General features: G+C 41.3%; 1 protein-coding gene across 4 annotated transcripts in view; it reads left to right on the top strand.

Moving 5' to 3' along the window:
* The first annotated feature begins 311 nt into the window (after nucleotides 1-311).
* The window catches only part of LOC143038621 (coiled-coil domain-containing protein 102A-like), a 31,819-nt gene continuing 15,878 nt past the window's right edge, over nucleotides 312-16,252 (top strand). Inside the window, exons 1-5 of one of the 4 annotated variants that reach the window (XM_076208084.1) lie at nucleotides 312-412; nucleotides 9,766-9,893; nucleotides 10,464-10,574; nucleotides 10,836-11,018; nucleotides 11,705-12,525. In XM_076208084.1, coding sequence (XP_076064199.1) covers nucleotides 9,780-9,893; nucleotides 10,464-10,574; nucleotides 10,836-11,018; nucleotides 11,705-12,525 — 1,229 coding nt within the window. In that variant the 5' untranslated portion in view covers nucleotides 312-412; nucleotides 9,766-9,779. Of the gene's footprint in view, nucleotides 477-9,765; nucleotides 9,900-10,463; nucleotides 10,575-10,835; nucleotides 11,019-11,704; nucleotides 12,526-16,252 lie in introns of all 4 variants that reach the window. The other 3 variants (XM_076208083.1, XM_076208082.1, XM_076208081.1) reach the window with 3 other exon arrangements.

Here is a 16,252-nt window from a genome sequence, read left to right as displayed (position 1 = left end):
GGGGCGTGGGGTAGGTTGCGGTCCCCCGCTGCGGGTGGTGTGTGGAACAGTGAAGTGGTAGTATCTCCCGAAGTTGAAGTGGCCAGAGGCGGCTCGGGACGAGGACGGGAGGGAGGGGGAGGTGGCCCGGGGTGGAGGGGACGTGAGGGCGGGTGGGGTTGAGGTTGATAGGCACGAAAGAAGGCCTAGGGGAGAGGACGTGGGGGAGGGGGAGGTAAAGAGAGTAGAGAGAGGACGTGAGAGAGAGAAGAAGAAGGAAAAGAGAGAGAGAAAGAGGGAGGAAGAATGGGAGAAGAGAGCTTTTGGGTCTGGCGTGAGGTTCCGGTAGCTGCCGCTAGATGGCAGCACCGAGTTTGTTTTCATGTCAGAGACGATCTTTGAGGTGCATTATGAAGAAGTTAAGGTGTTTCACGTGAGTTTAATGGGAGATTTGTTCCTTCCACAGTAAAACATGAGTGCTGATGCCTTTCTCAAGGGTGAGTGAGAGTTAAGAGTAGGTTTTGGTTGAGTCTTGACCTCCGCATGCGTGTGTAAATAACCAAAGGAGGCGTCTTTCATCTAATAGTCTCGTCAGGGCTGAGAAAGAATTTTCTTGTGAGATTACAAGCCCTTGCTTGTGGAGATCAGCAACCACGGGTCTCTCTCTCTTTCCTCCAGTGCTTGTGAATGCAATTCTTCGTTTGTTTACCTTTGTAGAAGACTGTTTGTATCGATGGAAGAAGTTTGTCTGCACGACAAGACAAATGGAGGGCTGGCTGCACAAGTATATAAGTTGCATCGTGTCCTCAGATAGGTCAATGGCTCCCTACCCAGCGTAACATCTCCCAGGTTGACGATAAGGTATCCTTAGTAGTGTAAGGGGATGAGTAAGGGCCAGGAAGGTCCCTGAGGCGGGATATTTCCTCCCCCAGGGTGACGTGGTCATTTAGGGTGACACGGAAGGGGCCCTGAGGGTGTGTTTGTGGCACTGGGGTTGGGAGGGCTCTAATTTTAGATTAAGGGTCCTTTATTACGGTGTAGGGGCTGTGTATATGCCTAGAGGCGACGGCAGGCAATGTGTTGTGTTACTAAATTGTCTAGGCGCCCCACTAGAAGCAGAGACATGTCTCCCTTTGGGTGTGTATTAAAGCTTCTTTGGTAAGTGGTACTGCCTTGATTTATGATTGAATTCCCCAGGATTGTTATTAAGAATTCTGGGAGTAGGAGATCGTATAGGATGATATGATTCCTGAGACTCCCAGAGTAGGAGTGATATGAATTAACAATAATAGGTAATAATGGTGTGGGAAACGTACAAATTTATGTGAAACGATCGTATAGTTTGTTTTGGTGATAGTAAAGTGTGTTTAGATTTTTAATGTGGTGTTGATAACGTCAAAATTATTTAGTTATGATTTATAGAGCTTGTATAGATTTGTATTTATAACGAATTATTCCTACCCGTTTAAGGATTTCATTATTATTTACTAAATGGTAACTATGCGTTTGGATCGGAGAGATGTTGAAACAAAAAACAAAAGCAGTGTGATTCCAAATGATATGACCAAAGATAAAATAAAAATTAGAATGAATAGATAAATTAATAGACTGCAAGAAAATAAAATAAAAAATGTGTACAAAAATGTCTACTTTTGAAATTTGAAATGCGAGAAGCGAAGTGTTGTCGACATAGGAAATCTCGGCGATTAATTTGTAAACAAATTATAGAGCGACCGAAACAAGGTCTGCATTTCTCTCTGTTGACGTTAATTTTTAAACATAAAACGTCGAAGACAAAAAAAAGTGTATATTTACAGTGCGTATCTATATGCATATATGTGTAAAAATATTTTGTAGATTAATGTCGACGATATAGTTGGTAATGTTGATCGTATGGTTTCGCACGCAGAAATTTAGCCTAGTCATCATGAAAATTATATTTGGAAACATGAACATATTTTTCACACGAATTATTTTACCGTTGCTGGGGTCACGTCATTGTAAGAAAAGTATTTTGAGGCTAAATGATGGTTTGGCCACATCACGTGCAAATGCGCGCGTGCATCACAAACGAATAATTTCTCTTCCAATTTGTGGTCTGTATGAGTTTCACTTTAAGTCTTCTCTCCATTTCTCTTTTTCAATTGTCTGTTTTTGTCCACTTTAAGTCTCTTCTCTCCATTTCTCTTTTTCTATTGTCTGTTTTGTTCACTCTCGTCTTCCTTCTCTCTTTCTCTCTCCCCCCTCCCCCCTCTCTCTCTCTCTCTCTCTCTCTCTCTCTCTCTCTCTCTCTCTCTCTCTCTCTCTCTCGTCTCCTTTTCTTCCTTTCTCCCCTCGCACGCTCTCTCCATATATCTATCTCATTCTCTCCCTTCCCCTCTCCCCACTTCTCCAAACCTTTCTCTCTTTTCTTCTCTCGCCTGTTCTATTATCTCTCCATTCCCCTCTTTCCCCCCTTTCCCCTCTCCCTTACTCTCTCCCTTCCGCCTCCCTTCCTCTCTCCTTTCCCCTCCCCCTTTCCTTCTTCCTTCCCCTCTTCCCTCCCTTCCCGTGTCTTCCCGTGTCTCTTCCCGTGTCTCCCTTCTCCTCTCCCTTCCCCTCTTCCCCTCACCCAACCCCTCTCCATTCCCTTCTCCCTTCCCCTCGCCCTCACCCTTTCTCTCTTCCCCTCACCCTTCCCCTCTCTCTTCCTTTCCCCCCTCACATTCCTTCCCCCTTTCCCTTCCCCACTCCCCCTCTTCCCTCCTTTCCCCTTTGCCTTCCCCTCTTCCTCGTTCTTCCATCAATTCTCTCCTATCCTCTTCCTCACTTGTCTCCCCTCACTCCCTCACCCTTCCCTCATTTCCTCCCACTCCTCTAGGTCACCCCCCCTCTCTCTCTCTCTCTCTCTCTCTCTCTCTCTCTCTCTCTCTCTCTCTCTCTCTCTCTCTCTCTCTCTCTCTCTCTCTCTCTCTCTCTCTCTCACGTACATACACATCCTAGAGAGACGGACATATTCCGGGCGTTAACATAAAACTAGGATTCAATTGAAATGTCTATGAAACGGAGAAAAGCGTATCAAAGTAGATTACGCATGGATATTGCCAGACTAACCCGCATTTGGGAGCCTAGAAGGGCTAACATAGGAGTAGAAATTAGAGAAACTAAAACTAGGGGAGGTAGAGAATTTTAGAAATGTGACAAATGCAGTCTGTATACATAGAAAACACAGATTTGTTTCTTGTCTCTTGAGAGAGGGGAGCTTAAATGTGACGTCATGTCTTGTCTAGAGACGAAGCGATATGACGTCATGTCGACATTGGCGACATTTTCAGTAAATATGGACAAATTTTGTACAGTATAATTTTTTAAGAAATATTTCACGAGAAGCTTGTGCAAAAATTGTAGTGGGATGAATCAGGAAATTTGGAAAATTTTGTAACCGAAACAAAGCCAAACAATAGAAGGTTTGGAACACGATTATATAAAAAGCAGTAATACTATTAGTAGTAATAATGATAGTGAAAATAGCACTAATAATGATAATATTATTATAATAACAGTAATAATAAACTCCATAAAATAGCCTACACGCGTACACATCGCTCGCCGTTGTTTTAGATCAAGTGCTGGACTCGAACAGTTATTACCGACCTACATGTGAGCTCTTTGCGTGGCCCATCTTTGGGCAATGCGTTTAATCACTGGAATCAAAGATAATTCTGTAAACGATTGAAATGTTGAACACTTAGATTTCATAAAGCGATGTTTGAAATGTATATAAAAAGGTACGTTATTGAGAGTATGACATCGCGCGCGCACACACACACACACACACACACACACACACACACACACACACACACACACACACACACACACACACTACATGGATGAGGAGATGGTTAAAAAAATAGTGGTTACATTGATAAGACCTAAACTAGAATATGCTGAAACATTGTAGGTACCTAGTACAAAAAAAAAAAAAAAAATTAGAAAGAATCCAAAGAGGAGCGACAAAAATGGCACCTACACTGTCAAATCTGACATACGAACAAAGATTAGAGAAATTACATCTATCAACATTGGAACAGAGAAGAGAAAGAGGTGATTTGTTGACCATTTACAGAATTATGAAAGGGATGGAAATTCAGAAGAGAAACAAGAGGACACGAAAAGAAGATAAAGGACAGTTACAAAAGAGACTTGAAAAAGAATAGCTTCCCACATAGAGTGATTGATGTCTGGAACAACGTAAACGGGGAAACAGTGAGTGCCAAAACTATACCAGATTTTAACAATAAACTGGATGCGGAGAGATACGAAAGCGGGTCACTGCGAGCATAGCTCTCGTCCCGTAAAATACAACTAGGTACAACTAGAATTACATCCCGGGTATTTTGACAGTTGAAAAGTATTGTTTTAGCCAAATGAGATGAGTATAAAAGAATAGAGAAACGCGGAATTATAGTAAACATGTTTGTGTCAGTGACGCAATATCGGCGGTCGGCACGCTACGGCCGAAAATATGTCGCATTTAACTCACCCGATAGTTACTCTAATGTACTTTATTTTCTTTTTAGAATTATTTGAGATTGTTTTGAAATATCACTGCGGCCCCTTTTTAATAGCTGAATCGTTCCTGGAAGCTGAGAGGGTGTGGGGGCGGAGATGAGGGTAAGAGTATTTTCAAAGATCGACCCAATGGCTATTGGTTTCATATCAGCACTACACGGTGTTCGTTTCCGTGGATAATAACTTTCCATTATATTTTAAGAAAATATGTATATAATATTTTTTTCGTTCTCAGCATATGTGTGATATTTGAATGCCGTGTAAATAATCTGTTTTCAAATTATATGTTGTTCGTTTACGTTGCATGAAATGAGGATTAAGTTTTATGAATCTTAAGTCCGGGCCAGTTGGCGGACATGTCAATATCAGTTGGTCAAGAGGAACGTCCTGTATAGGGTCGTGTTGGAAGCCGCGCTTGACTGCTTTAGTTCATTTATTTGTTTATCAGTTGTCGCGCTTACAGACTATGCATGAACAACGTTACTCTTCAAAAGTTCATGATTTCCTTTGAGGGGTTTTGATTTCGATGAATGAGTTTTTTTTAACAAATGCAGCACTCGAAGAAATAATCTTTTTATGCATGTAATTATTCGAAGTGCTCCTCTCCCTCAGCTAAATAAATGAAACAATTTTATCTTTGATGAAGGACTGGAAATAGATCCTATGGGAAGGGGTAATTAAAGACTAAAATCGGGAAACTATATTTTATTACTTTTATTTGATTTTATTTTGTTGGCCAAATTCAGTTCGGTGAAGTACACTTGCAAAATAGGAATCCTCCGTACAGTACATTTTTCATATAGATTAACTCATTCTCTTTGTTATCAATTTAATTGATAAATTGTCTATATATTAGTTTGTTTTAAGCAGGTTGTCTGGTGGCAAAGGGAGTAAAGGAGTCATATGAAATTGAATTTCCCGATTCAAAATACCGGCGACACGTTAACAAAATTGTCTGTTAGATGTCGGCGACACAGGCTTAAAATCGGAGGTTGGAGGGAGGATGTAGGAGGAAAACAGTCTGATATGATAATCCCTGAAGACTGATTTCTTACCAAATGCATTGAGATAACACATATTATCCAGTCTGTCGCAAGGCATTATTGCACGCAAAAAACCTTTGTACTGTATTATCAAATATTCGAGTGAGAAATACTGTAGAGCCCAGCAAGAGATAAAAATGTTAATGTTTTTGATACCCTGTACATAAAGATGGCCGTGGCATGAAGCCCCAACAAAACTTGGGATTGTAATATATATCCAGTTTAGTGAACTTTCCTCATTTGTTTTTGTGTCGGACTACATTGTTTCGGTCGTTTCACTACACTTTTTTCACATTTGAGATCCTAATATGATAAAAAATACGATGTATGCAGATTTTTAAAGTAACTTTGTAGGCGACAGGAGAAGAATATGTCTAATGAGGCGATTTGGCGATAAATAATTTTTTTTTTATCGGGCCTTGTTTTATGCAATCGTCAGGTAGATTATCCGGCAAATATAATTATAAAACGTTGACTTATCATGCACATTACCATTAGGAAAAAATGTGTGCAACATGAATTTAAAAAACGCAAATGGTCAGGATCTGATGGTGGAAAAGTGAAGGGTGCTATTATAGCATGAGGTCTGCCATTTCCATACCTTTATTTTAGCGATAAACACACATTTGGTACATGTCCTAGGAAGGACTTAGATAGTTAATTGGATTTCTAATTACATTCATATTAAAGGAAGAAATGTAAAAATAAACATGTTATCATATATTTCCATACGTTTATTCTAGCGATACACACTTCGTACATCTTCTAAATATGACACAAATAGGTTAGGTCAGGTCACATTTTTTATGTATTTGGGCAGGACACATGTTTAATGGACAGGTGAGGGGAGCATCTCGGAAGAACACGGTGTAGGCGACATTTGGCGGTAGACCTAACGCTATAGCAAGGTCCATATAGTACTATATGGACCTAACGCTATAATAGCACCAAGTAAAGTGTAGAACGACTGCAGTCATTACTATTTGAATTTGTTATAGACGCGTGTTTTTACAACATAGTTCGTGTACAACATATGCGTGTACATGGTTTGCAATGTCATGTTTTATTTCCACCTACATATTGGTCGCGAAACGACCGAAACTGTGTAGCGGAATGGTTGGTAGAGAACTGGCCATGTAGCGAAACGCCCTGTATCCGTAAATATTACTTTTTTTTTCTCCGACTTTGGACTACGTAACAAAACTTTGCATTTGTTTATAATTTTTATGTCAGCTCTATTCGCCCTAAGTTGATGCATACTTGTTCCTTGACCAGATGCTCATTCAGATTTTGTAAAAAACTAAAAGTAACTGATTCTAATGCACGATTTTCGTCAAATGTTTTGAATTTGAAAGGCAGAAAGACGACTTCGTTTGCAATATTCTAGACTTGACTAAGGTCAATTTAACAAATCGTGCAATATTCGTGTAGGTTTAACTTCTTTTAGGTCGTCATTCAGCTTGTCAATATATAACGCAAAGGTGGTTTGACATTTGGAGGTTCCAAAAATAAGATACTGTAAACAAAGTCGTTTCTATACAAACGAACTCGCTTGAATCGCGTATATGCAACTCCAACTCAATGGGTCACGTATGTGGAAGGTGAATAGGTGATGTTTCCATGTCTAGCTTACCGTAACGACAGGATTAATTTAAGAAATATATACAGTAATATACGATTCAAGAAAGTCAATGAAAAAATTACAAGAGCCAGTCATCACTTGCAATTAGCAGACAAGTAAACAAAACCAGCGATTCTGCATATTTGGCAAATGCGACGATACTAAATATCTGCACAAAGGCATGGCATTTTCGTATCTTACTGATTGTTTTCTATCCATATACTATTAAAAGAATTCCTGTTGATATTGATCAAAATCAGACAGAAAACTGGAAATCCCTCAAGGGGACATGCCCCTTCCGGCCCCTGATTGGCTGAGAGTGATGTCACGACAGCGGAGACGACTGATTGCCTGCAAGCGAAGCGAGCTTGCCCGAAGGACCGAGCCACCGCGTAGCGGGGTCGGGCGCAGCCCATTGCTAGTTGTAAATAAAAATAAATGGTGACGCACTGCACAACTGTATTTGTCCAGCAATAACACACAGCAAAGAAGACATTGTAAAATACTGGCTACGACTATAGGCCGATGAAGCTCCAAACTTGTAAAATAATTTCCAGTAATTTGTGATTTTTTTTTCCTCTCGGAAATACTCCTTTAGAATTGGGTATGTTTTATACGTGCACGAGTCTTATAAGTTGGCAAATGCGTTACCCCACCTTTCCTCTTATCAGATACCCGGAAAGGTATGTGGTCTTTGTGATTCATCAAGGTCTTGGATCACGTGTTGGACTCGTGATTGACAGATATTGCCCTCCCGGATGAAAGTTTAAAGGTCATGTATGCTCGCTTTGTGGGTAATGCTGTGACCTTACACGCACACACACACACGGCGCAGTGGTAGCGTTCGCAACCGCTGCTATAGCGGTCCGAGTTCGAATCCCGCCCAGGGCTGAAATAATTTCAGTATCGCTGCGCTGCGAGTCGTTACTCCAACTCTCGTGGGCGGGGAGTTGGGTGTGTGTGTAAGGTCACAGCATTACCTATAGATTGGTCATATATGAGCTCTGAGCTCTCATCTGGGAGGGTAATAGCTGTTGATCATGAGTTCAACACGTGGTCTAAGACCATGGTGAATCACACACTCACACTTAAAAAGGATAGTTATAGAAGAGATCTGAAAAAGAATAGTTACCCACAGAGTGGTGGATATCTGGAATAAATTGGATGAGGAAACAGTGAGTGCAAAAACTATACAAAGAACTTGAGAACAAACTTGATGCTGAAAGATACAAAGATGGGTCACTATGAGCATAGCTCTCTTCACGTTAAATATAACTAGGTAAATACACACACACAACTCCTTGCCCCACAAGATTTGTAATGCTGGTTTGCAGTGTAGCAATGCTGAAAATATTTCAGTCCTGGGTGGGAATCTAAATTGGACTGCTGTCGTGAACATAGCACAGCATTCATCATATGTTCTTTGGGTGACAGTGTTCAATGGGAATGAAGATGACAGAGGTGATAAGATTTGAAGAAATTTGACAGGGAAATGATTCTCTTTGACATCCATCTCAAGATTACCTCAAGCAAGTACCCATCGTTGGTTCCGTTGTTGAGATATCCTCCTCTTACGTGCAAAGAAATCACAAGGAGAGCTGTGATATCAATTGATGGAAAATTTAGTTATTGTTTTATGGGAATGGAGAAAATCACTCGAGAAGAAATACCCATGGTAGGTAGAAATATGAAGAGCATTTTTGGGAAGGTATTGTATACAGGACCTTATTGTCAACTTGCATTATGGTGTAGCCAGCCCAGTTCATTTTTGGTATTCTTGTAGTATCATTATTTCTCTTGAAGTTCCTGTGTTACAATTCTTTAATGTTAATATATCGTTCTGGTTATGGTAGTATTTTGTAAGCATGAAATTACCTTTTTATATTCTGCTCTATTATTTAGTCATTATGCAGTATGTGGGGATATTTTGTTTATATAATATTCTTTGCTACTCTGTTAGAATTTGATGTTTTGAGTTTTGTTTTCAAAATTAAAAAAAAAAAAAAAAATTCTGTGAATTCCCTTTTGAACATGGCCTAGTATTTTCATTGTGAATTGAATGATCTTGGTTATGCTTTTGAATACATATTCATTATTTTGGGTCACATATGTATTATATCTGACACACAAATCAAATAAAGATTATTAGATATCCCAAAGTTTATTTTGTATTTTGTTCATTTAAGCACACATTGATATTTGTATTATACATATTAATGTGATGGCACAATTTATGGGTTTTGTAGCAGATATCAGGTAATTTAATTCAGATGAAAACATGTCCTTGAAAATTTTTGATTTGAACAAGAGACATTTAAGCTAGGTTTACTTAATACAGTAGTTGAATAAAATTTCCCGGCATCCAGATAGTTTTTATGGTGTAAAAGTGTTAGTATCTTATTAAAGTGAGCAAACATTGATATAAATAATTGCTAATTGTGCAGTACATTACAGGTATTCAGAAGTAGTGGCTAGTTATACACCCATCACATACACAGGAAGTACCAGCTCGCACATAACATTTTCTTCCCTTTTTTTTTTTTTTTTTTTTTTTTCAAACCTGGACAGAAGGTGAAGCAGAAATGATGGCCCAGTCGGGGGGTTCCGCTCGCCGGGGAGCACAGCCTCCTCCGCACCCACACCCTCCTCACACTCACGAACCCCCGTCACTTTCCTACCACTGGCATGACAAACAGGTATCGGTATGTTTACCAGATCTGTGTGTAAAGCTCATGAAGATTATATTGCATATCTGATAATGCTAAAGTGATATACCTTTTAAGAAATGGTGATATTTTATGGGATTAGCTAGTTCTCTTAGATTAGCTTTACATCTCTCTGACTTATTATGTTTTTATTTGTTTTACAAATCTATACAAATTGGATAAACTAAATGCAATTGGGAGGGTTGTTGGGGAGTTTGTTGATTCCTTGGAATTACTTGTAAAGTAACATAAATTATATCATTGTTTGATGGTTCTTCTAATTTATTTTATTTTATTTATTTATTTATTTATTTATTTTTTGAGAGGGTATTTATTGTTCATAAATATTTGTACAAATACTTGGGTTTGTTACATACCATCTACAAATACTTGGGTTTGTTATATACCATCCTAGTACCTCGGACACACTGAGACTAAAACATATATTATAGAAAAAATCCTAGATAGGTTAAATGGTAGATGAATGGTTCAATAGGGCAGATCTTATTCTTTGAGTTTTTTGTTACAAAAGTATTAATGAAACCAACGTATTTGGTGCAGGAACTCATACAGAGGGAGCTGGAGGAGGCAAGGGCTCGTGCTACACAGATGGAGAAGACGATGCGATGGTGGTCAGACTGTACAGCTAACTGGAGAGAGAAGTGGAGTAAGGTGACTATTAGCTTTGACAGCTTTTGTTGGGTGTGTGTGTGTACATGTGAGGTGACTGATGAAGTACCTGAAAGCATCAGATGTTGCTTGTAGCTTCCTCTTGTGTCATTTTACGTCACAGAGAGGCGGAGTAGCTTGATTTCGATTGTGTTATATGCACAGTGTGTTCAACGTAGGTGGGGTCTAAGGCTTTTTTCAGTCTAAGTTTAAAATTGTTCTTTTGAAGTGTTCATCTTACATTCTTAACATTGTTTATTATAGGTTCGTAGTGAGCGCAATAAAGCCCGAGAGGAGGTCCGAATACTTAGAGGGCGACTTGAGGTAGCACAGCGAGAATCTGGGGCCTTAAGGAGAGAGAAGAATGATCTTGAAGCCCAGCTGGCTCATATAAGCCAGGCACAGATGGTACGACTTAGAAAAGACGAGGAGAAGCACATAGATCAGGTACGATGTGGCACATGATAACTGTTGTTGTCATTTCCTAGACTTTCTGGGTGAGCAGTCCCTCATGATTGAAGTTGGGAAATATTTATGTATGTGCAAGTGGTCACTAGAGACGACTGTGGCGGAATTGGTAAGCATGCCTGCCCAGACAGTGGGAGGTCCAGAGTTCGATTCCCAGGCAGTGCCAGCTTTGCAGTGATGCTTGCTATCATACATGACACTGTAAGATCCCAGAGCGGTGCACATTCCCAGACTGGCGGAGGCCCACAGGGAAGGGAGATGTGCAAATGGTCATTAGAGGTGACAGTAGTATAATTGGTAAGCACACCTGCCCAGACAGTGGGAGGTCCAGGGTTCGATTCCCAACCAGTGCCAGCTTTGCAGTGATGCTCCCTATCACACATTACATAAATTCAAAACAGTGTTCTAAATATTGTAATTTTTCAATCATACTTTAATAAATCTGCTGAGGCTTAAGTTTTCTCATTGATGTAATATACTTTTTGTCATTTCCATTTACTGTTACCACCCCACAATCATAACACATCAAGTTCCATTATTTTGATATAAGACATGTTGAGAAGCTATAATATCGTCTGATTATACAATGAAGCTGTTAATTTTGTAATAAATAATATCTCTGATATATATATATATATTCTTCTTGTTTGTTTTATTCAATGCAGAATAACCATAAGAGAGATTCGCCAGAACGAGATGGTAGCGTGCCGACCCGTGGAGGAGAAAAGGAGGCAGAAAAACTTTCGAAAGACGAAATCCAATTTATTAGAGACTCAAAAAACACCAACTTCACTCTCCTGGAGGAAATGTTCAGGGGTCATAGTGGCGAAGGAGGTGTGGTCAGTAGTGTCGGTAACGGTGGTGACAGTGTGAATGGTAGCATTGATGAACAGGCTAATGCCGGCATGGGGGTGGAAAACGTTGCTGTATTTTCACACAGACCTGGTGATGCAACAAGACTGTCGGAAAAGTGTCGCACTGGACGAGGTGTGAAAGAGCTTTTGTGTGAGGACTATCTCAAAGACGGTGCTGAAAAAGACGTGCCCGATAACTCGACTGCTCAAAGAGAAAACGATGTAGAAGAGGAACTGCAGAATCACGAGAGGGAGGCGGAACAGCAGGCCCTGAAGGAACGCCTGTGCCCCAGCAATCAAGTCTCGCCTTCGCACCGCATGTCGTCCATGTCTGATCCTCTTCCGGAAACGTGCCAGAGTCCTATTGGACCAGGATCCGTACTTAACCCAAGGATATCTGCAGTTTCCGATCCTCTCTCGGAAGTTTGTGGGGGGAGTGAGTGTAGTGAAGGAGAATCCGTAAGGTCTGGTGATGGTGGCGGTGCAGGCAACAATCGCAGAGTGTGGAGAGGAGCACCTTCCGTCCTGGATGATGCAGGGATGCATCTCGATCAGGAGGGCTTAGAGCAGCAAGTAACGATGCTCAAGCTGAGATTGGATGAGGCTACCAAAACCATACAAGCAGAGCGAGAGTAAGTAGTATCAGTATGTTTCAGTGATATGTTACATTGATATACGTGTAGTAGAGAGTGATATGGTCGTTAGTTCCATACTTTTTATACAGTATTGTGGCTTTAGCATAGAGAACTTGGGACTTGAGGACATGTTCCCTTGCTGTGGAGATGCTGTTCCTTGCTGCATTGCTTCTGACCTGGGAAGTAGGGAGGGGGAGACAGGGATGACCTGTCATCCACAAGGAGCTAAGATGAGAGGTGGGAAAGGGTGGTGGTGGATGGGAGTGGAACAGGTGAGAATGGGTGTATGCCTTTAACTTGGCTACTTCCTTTATAAGAGAGGAAGAGAGAAAGAGTTTGAATGTGTTTGAGATGAGGTATCTGAGAAGTATGATGGGGGTTACTAGGCTAGATAGAGTGAGAAATGAGGAGATGAAGAGAACAGGGGAGGAAAGGGAACTGGGAGATGGGTTGATGAAAGAGTATTAGGATGGTTTGGACAGATGGAAAGAATGAGTGAAGAAAGACTAGTAAAAGAGGTATGAAAGGCAGATGTGGAGGGAGTGAACATGAGGGGATGTCATAGGATGAGGTGGATGGATGGGGTGAAGGGGGCTTTGGGGAAGAGGGAAAGGTCCGTTGAGGAAGGACGGGAGAGGACAGAAGACAGGGGTGAGTGGAGAATGGTTGTATATGGATGATGTTGTGATGCATGAGGTGGAATGGGCGGGGGGATGGGGGTGAGGTAGTATGTGTGAGCAAAATTTTGACACAGCCCGAAGGGACTTCTCCCTGTCTTCTCCTTTTATGCATGGGGGGACAGAGAGGGGGGGGGGTCGCCGATTTAATGAAACGGCCTTGCTGTGGATGTGCTGTGTCTTGTGACACTGCTTCTGACCTAGGGCAGTGGACAAGGTGCAGGGATGACCCGTCATCCGGGAGGTGCTAAGATAAGAGGGAGGGTGGAGGGGTGTGGAGTGTATTCAGGGATGGAATGGGTGGAAATGATTTTATGCCTTTTCCTTTTTGGCTACCTCCCTTGTAAGGGGGAAAAAGCCTTGGTATATGTATGTGTATATAGATAGACATCCCTTATAAGGGGATAAAGCCTTTGTTATATAAAGATGAATAGATTGTTTTCAGGTTTTTTTTTGGTTGGTCAATGAATAGATTGTTTGTGTGTGTAGGTGGCAGAGGGATGTAGTTTGGTTACAACCTGTTATTTTTCTTAAGCTTTTGTTTTGAATTACGTTGATATATTTTGTTATTCTTGACCATGGGGGAATCAGGGCGTGGATGCATAGTTGAGTAAGGAATATATTCTGTCTATATACACCAAGAGCTTTTTCCCCCATACCAGGGAGGTAGCCAAGTCAAAGGAGGCACATACAGTAAGTCCTCATTATACAGTACATATGCATTCCTGAAAACCTTACTGCAAATTGAAATTACCGTATACCGAACGCAGGAAGAGATTGATTGTTATGGTGGCCGCACGGCGTGGTGGCACTATGGTACAGTGTAAACAAAACACAAGCGGATACCGCATCTGTGAATTTTTCTTACCATAAATAGAATTGAGGGTAGTAATTACCAAATACCGTAACTGTGAATTTACCACATAAAGAATTACCATATAAGGAGGACTCCCTGTACCTACTCCCACCCATTCCACTCCCCTCCACCACCCTTTCCTCCCTCTTATCTTAGCTCCTCATGGATGATGGGTCATCCCTGTATCCCAGCCAATGCTCAGGGTCAGAAACAATGAAGCAAGACAGTACATCCACAGCAAGGCTGCTTCACTTAATGGGCAACCCCCCTCTCTGTCCCCTCATACAGAAAAAGAGAAGACGGTGAGAAATCCCTTTGGACTGTGTCAAAATATCATTCACATGTAAGCACCCCTTACCCCCCCATCCCCTATCTATTCTCCATCTACAGTTCATGTATACTTTTTTTTTCTCCAAAAAGGTGTACAGAAACTTTTTTTTTTTAGGTGTTGAATGGTCTTTATGTTACAAGTTTCTGTATGGGAAGACTTATTTAGTAGTCAGTATCTGTTCAGTGACTTGGATGAAGTGCCAATGAAGATTTCTGAGGGGATGCTGACCTCTTGTATGTCAGCCATTGTTCTTATTACATAGATTTATGCATTCTTAGTAGTATTTATAGTGTCCAAATATTGTTAGATCCTCTTGAGGTTATGTTGTGGGGCTGGTTTTCAAGCCCTTGCATAAATATATTTGGAAAGAAATGTTAGACCATTGTCTGCATTATATATCTATATATGACTGCATAGTACATACATACATATAACAGAGGCTTTTTCCCCGCTTACAAGGGAGGTAGCTAAAGTCAAAGGCATAAATCCACTCACACCTATTTCATCCCCACATATTCCACTCCCATTCACCACCCTTCCCTCCCTCTTTTTTTGGGCTCCTCCTGGAAGATGGGTTTTTCCCCCTTATAAGGGAGGTAGCCAAGTCAAAAGGCAAGTACCCACACCCACCTATTCCACTCCCATCCACCACCTTTTCCTCCCTCTTGTCGTAGCTCCTCATTTATCCTGCTCACTGCCCTGGGTCAGAAGCAATGCAGCAAGACACAGTGCAACCACAGCAAGGTCACTTCAGTTAATTGGCAACCCCCCCTCCATCCCCTCATGCAGAAAAAGAGAAGACAGGGGGAAATCCCTTTGGGCTGCATGAAAATATCATTCACACTTGGTCCTAGCTTCATCCCCAAACCACTCCCTTCCATGCATCACAGCATCATCCATACACTCACTCCTATCTTCTCCCTTCTTTCCTCAACAGACATCCCCCTCTTTCCCAATGCCCCTTTCACCCCATCCATCCATCTCATCCTTGGTCACCCCCTCATGTTCACTGCATCACTCCTGTTCACTGGATGTAATAATTAATAGCCTCAGTTTTCACTGACTGGGAAACTCCCAGCACCACAGCGTCCCTTGAGCCCTCTCATGGATCTCTCTAGGAAGGAACTTTAAATTCTTGTTTGTGTTGCATTTGTGATTCACCATGGTTTTGGATCACAAGTTGGACTCATGATCAACTGCTATTACCCTCCCACATTAGAGCTCAGAGCTCATATATGACTGATCTACGGATAATACTGTGACCTTACACACACATCCCCAACTCCATGCCCACAAGAGTTAGAGTAATGCTCTAAACACAGTGATACCGAAATTATTTCAGCCCTGGGTGGGATTCTAACTCAGACCATTGGAGTGGCAGTTGTGAGTACTACCACTGTGCCATTGAGCCATGTGGGAATCTTTCTGTATCACCAACTGAAAGTAGTAGGAGGAGAGGAACAGTTGCTAGTTGCCAGCTTTCCTTATGTGAAAAGGTGGAAGACATACACTTGAAGTTGGTAGAGAGAGATTGTGTCCCCAGTGTGGAGTCTGATGAGGAGTTGACTTGTTTTGAAAAAGTGCAACAGGGAAATGAATCTCTTTTCCACCCATCTTGCAGGACCATTAGCAAGTACCCATCATTGTTTCCACTTAATATTGCCTTTGAACTTTTTTTTTTTCAACTATTTCTTCTTATAAGTCCGCACATTGGGACAACAGAACAATACATCTACCCTGAGTGACTTATGGTGCCAGCCAAAGGCTGTTGCCAGTTACCTGAAGGCTGCAGGTCTTCTCTTTTCCTGCATGAGGGGATGCAGATAAAGTCGAAAATATCAGTAAAGGCACTAAAATTAG

The sequence above is a fragment of the Oratosquilla oratoria genome, chromosome 24 (assembly GCF_046742065.1).
Source record: "Oratosquilla oratoria isolate Oo_2021 chromosome 24, ASM4674206v1, whole genome shotgun sequence".
NCBI classification, from domain to species: domain Eukaryota; kingdom Metazoa; phylum Arthropoda; class Malacostraca; order Stomatopoda; family Squillidae; genus Oratosquilla; species Oratosquilla oratoria.
The sequence above is the reverse complement of the archived record's forward strand: the minus strand, read 5'-3'. Positions and strand labels throughout refer to the sequence as shown.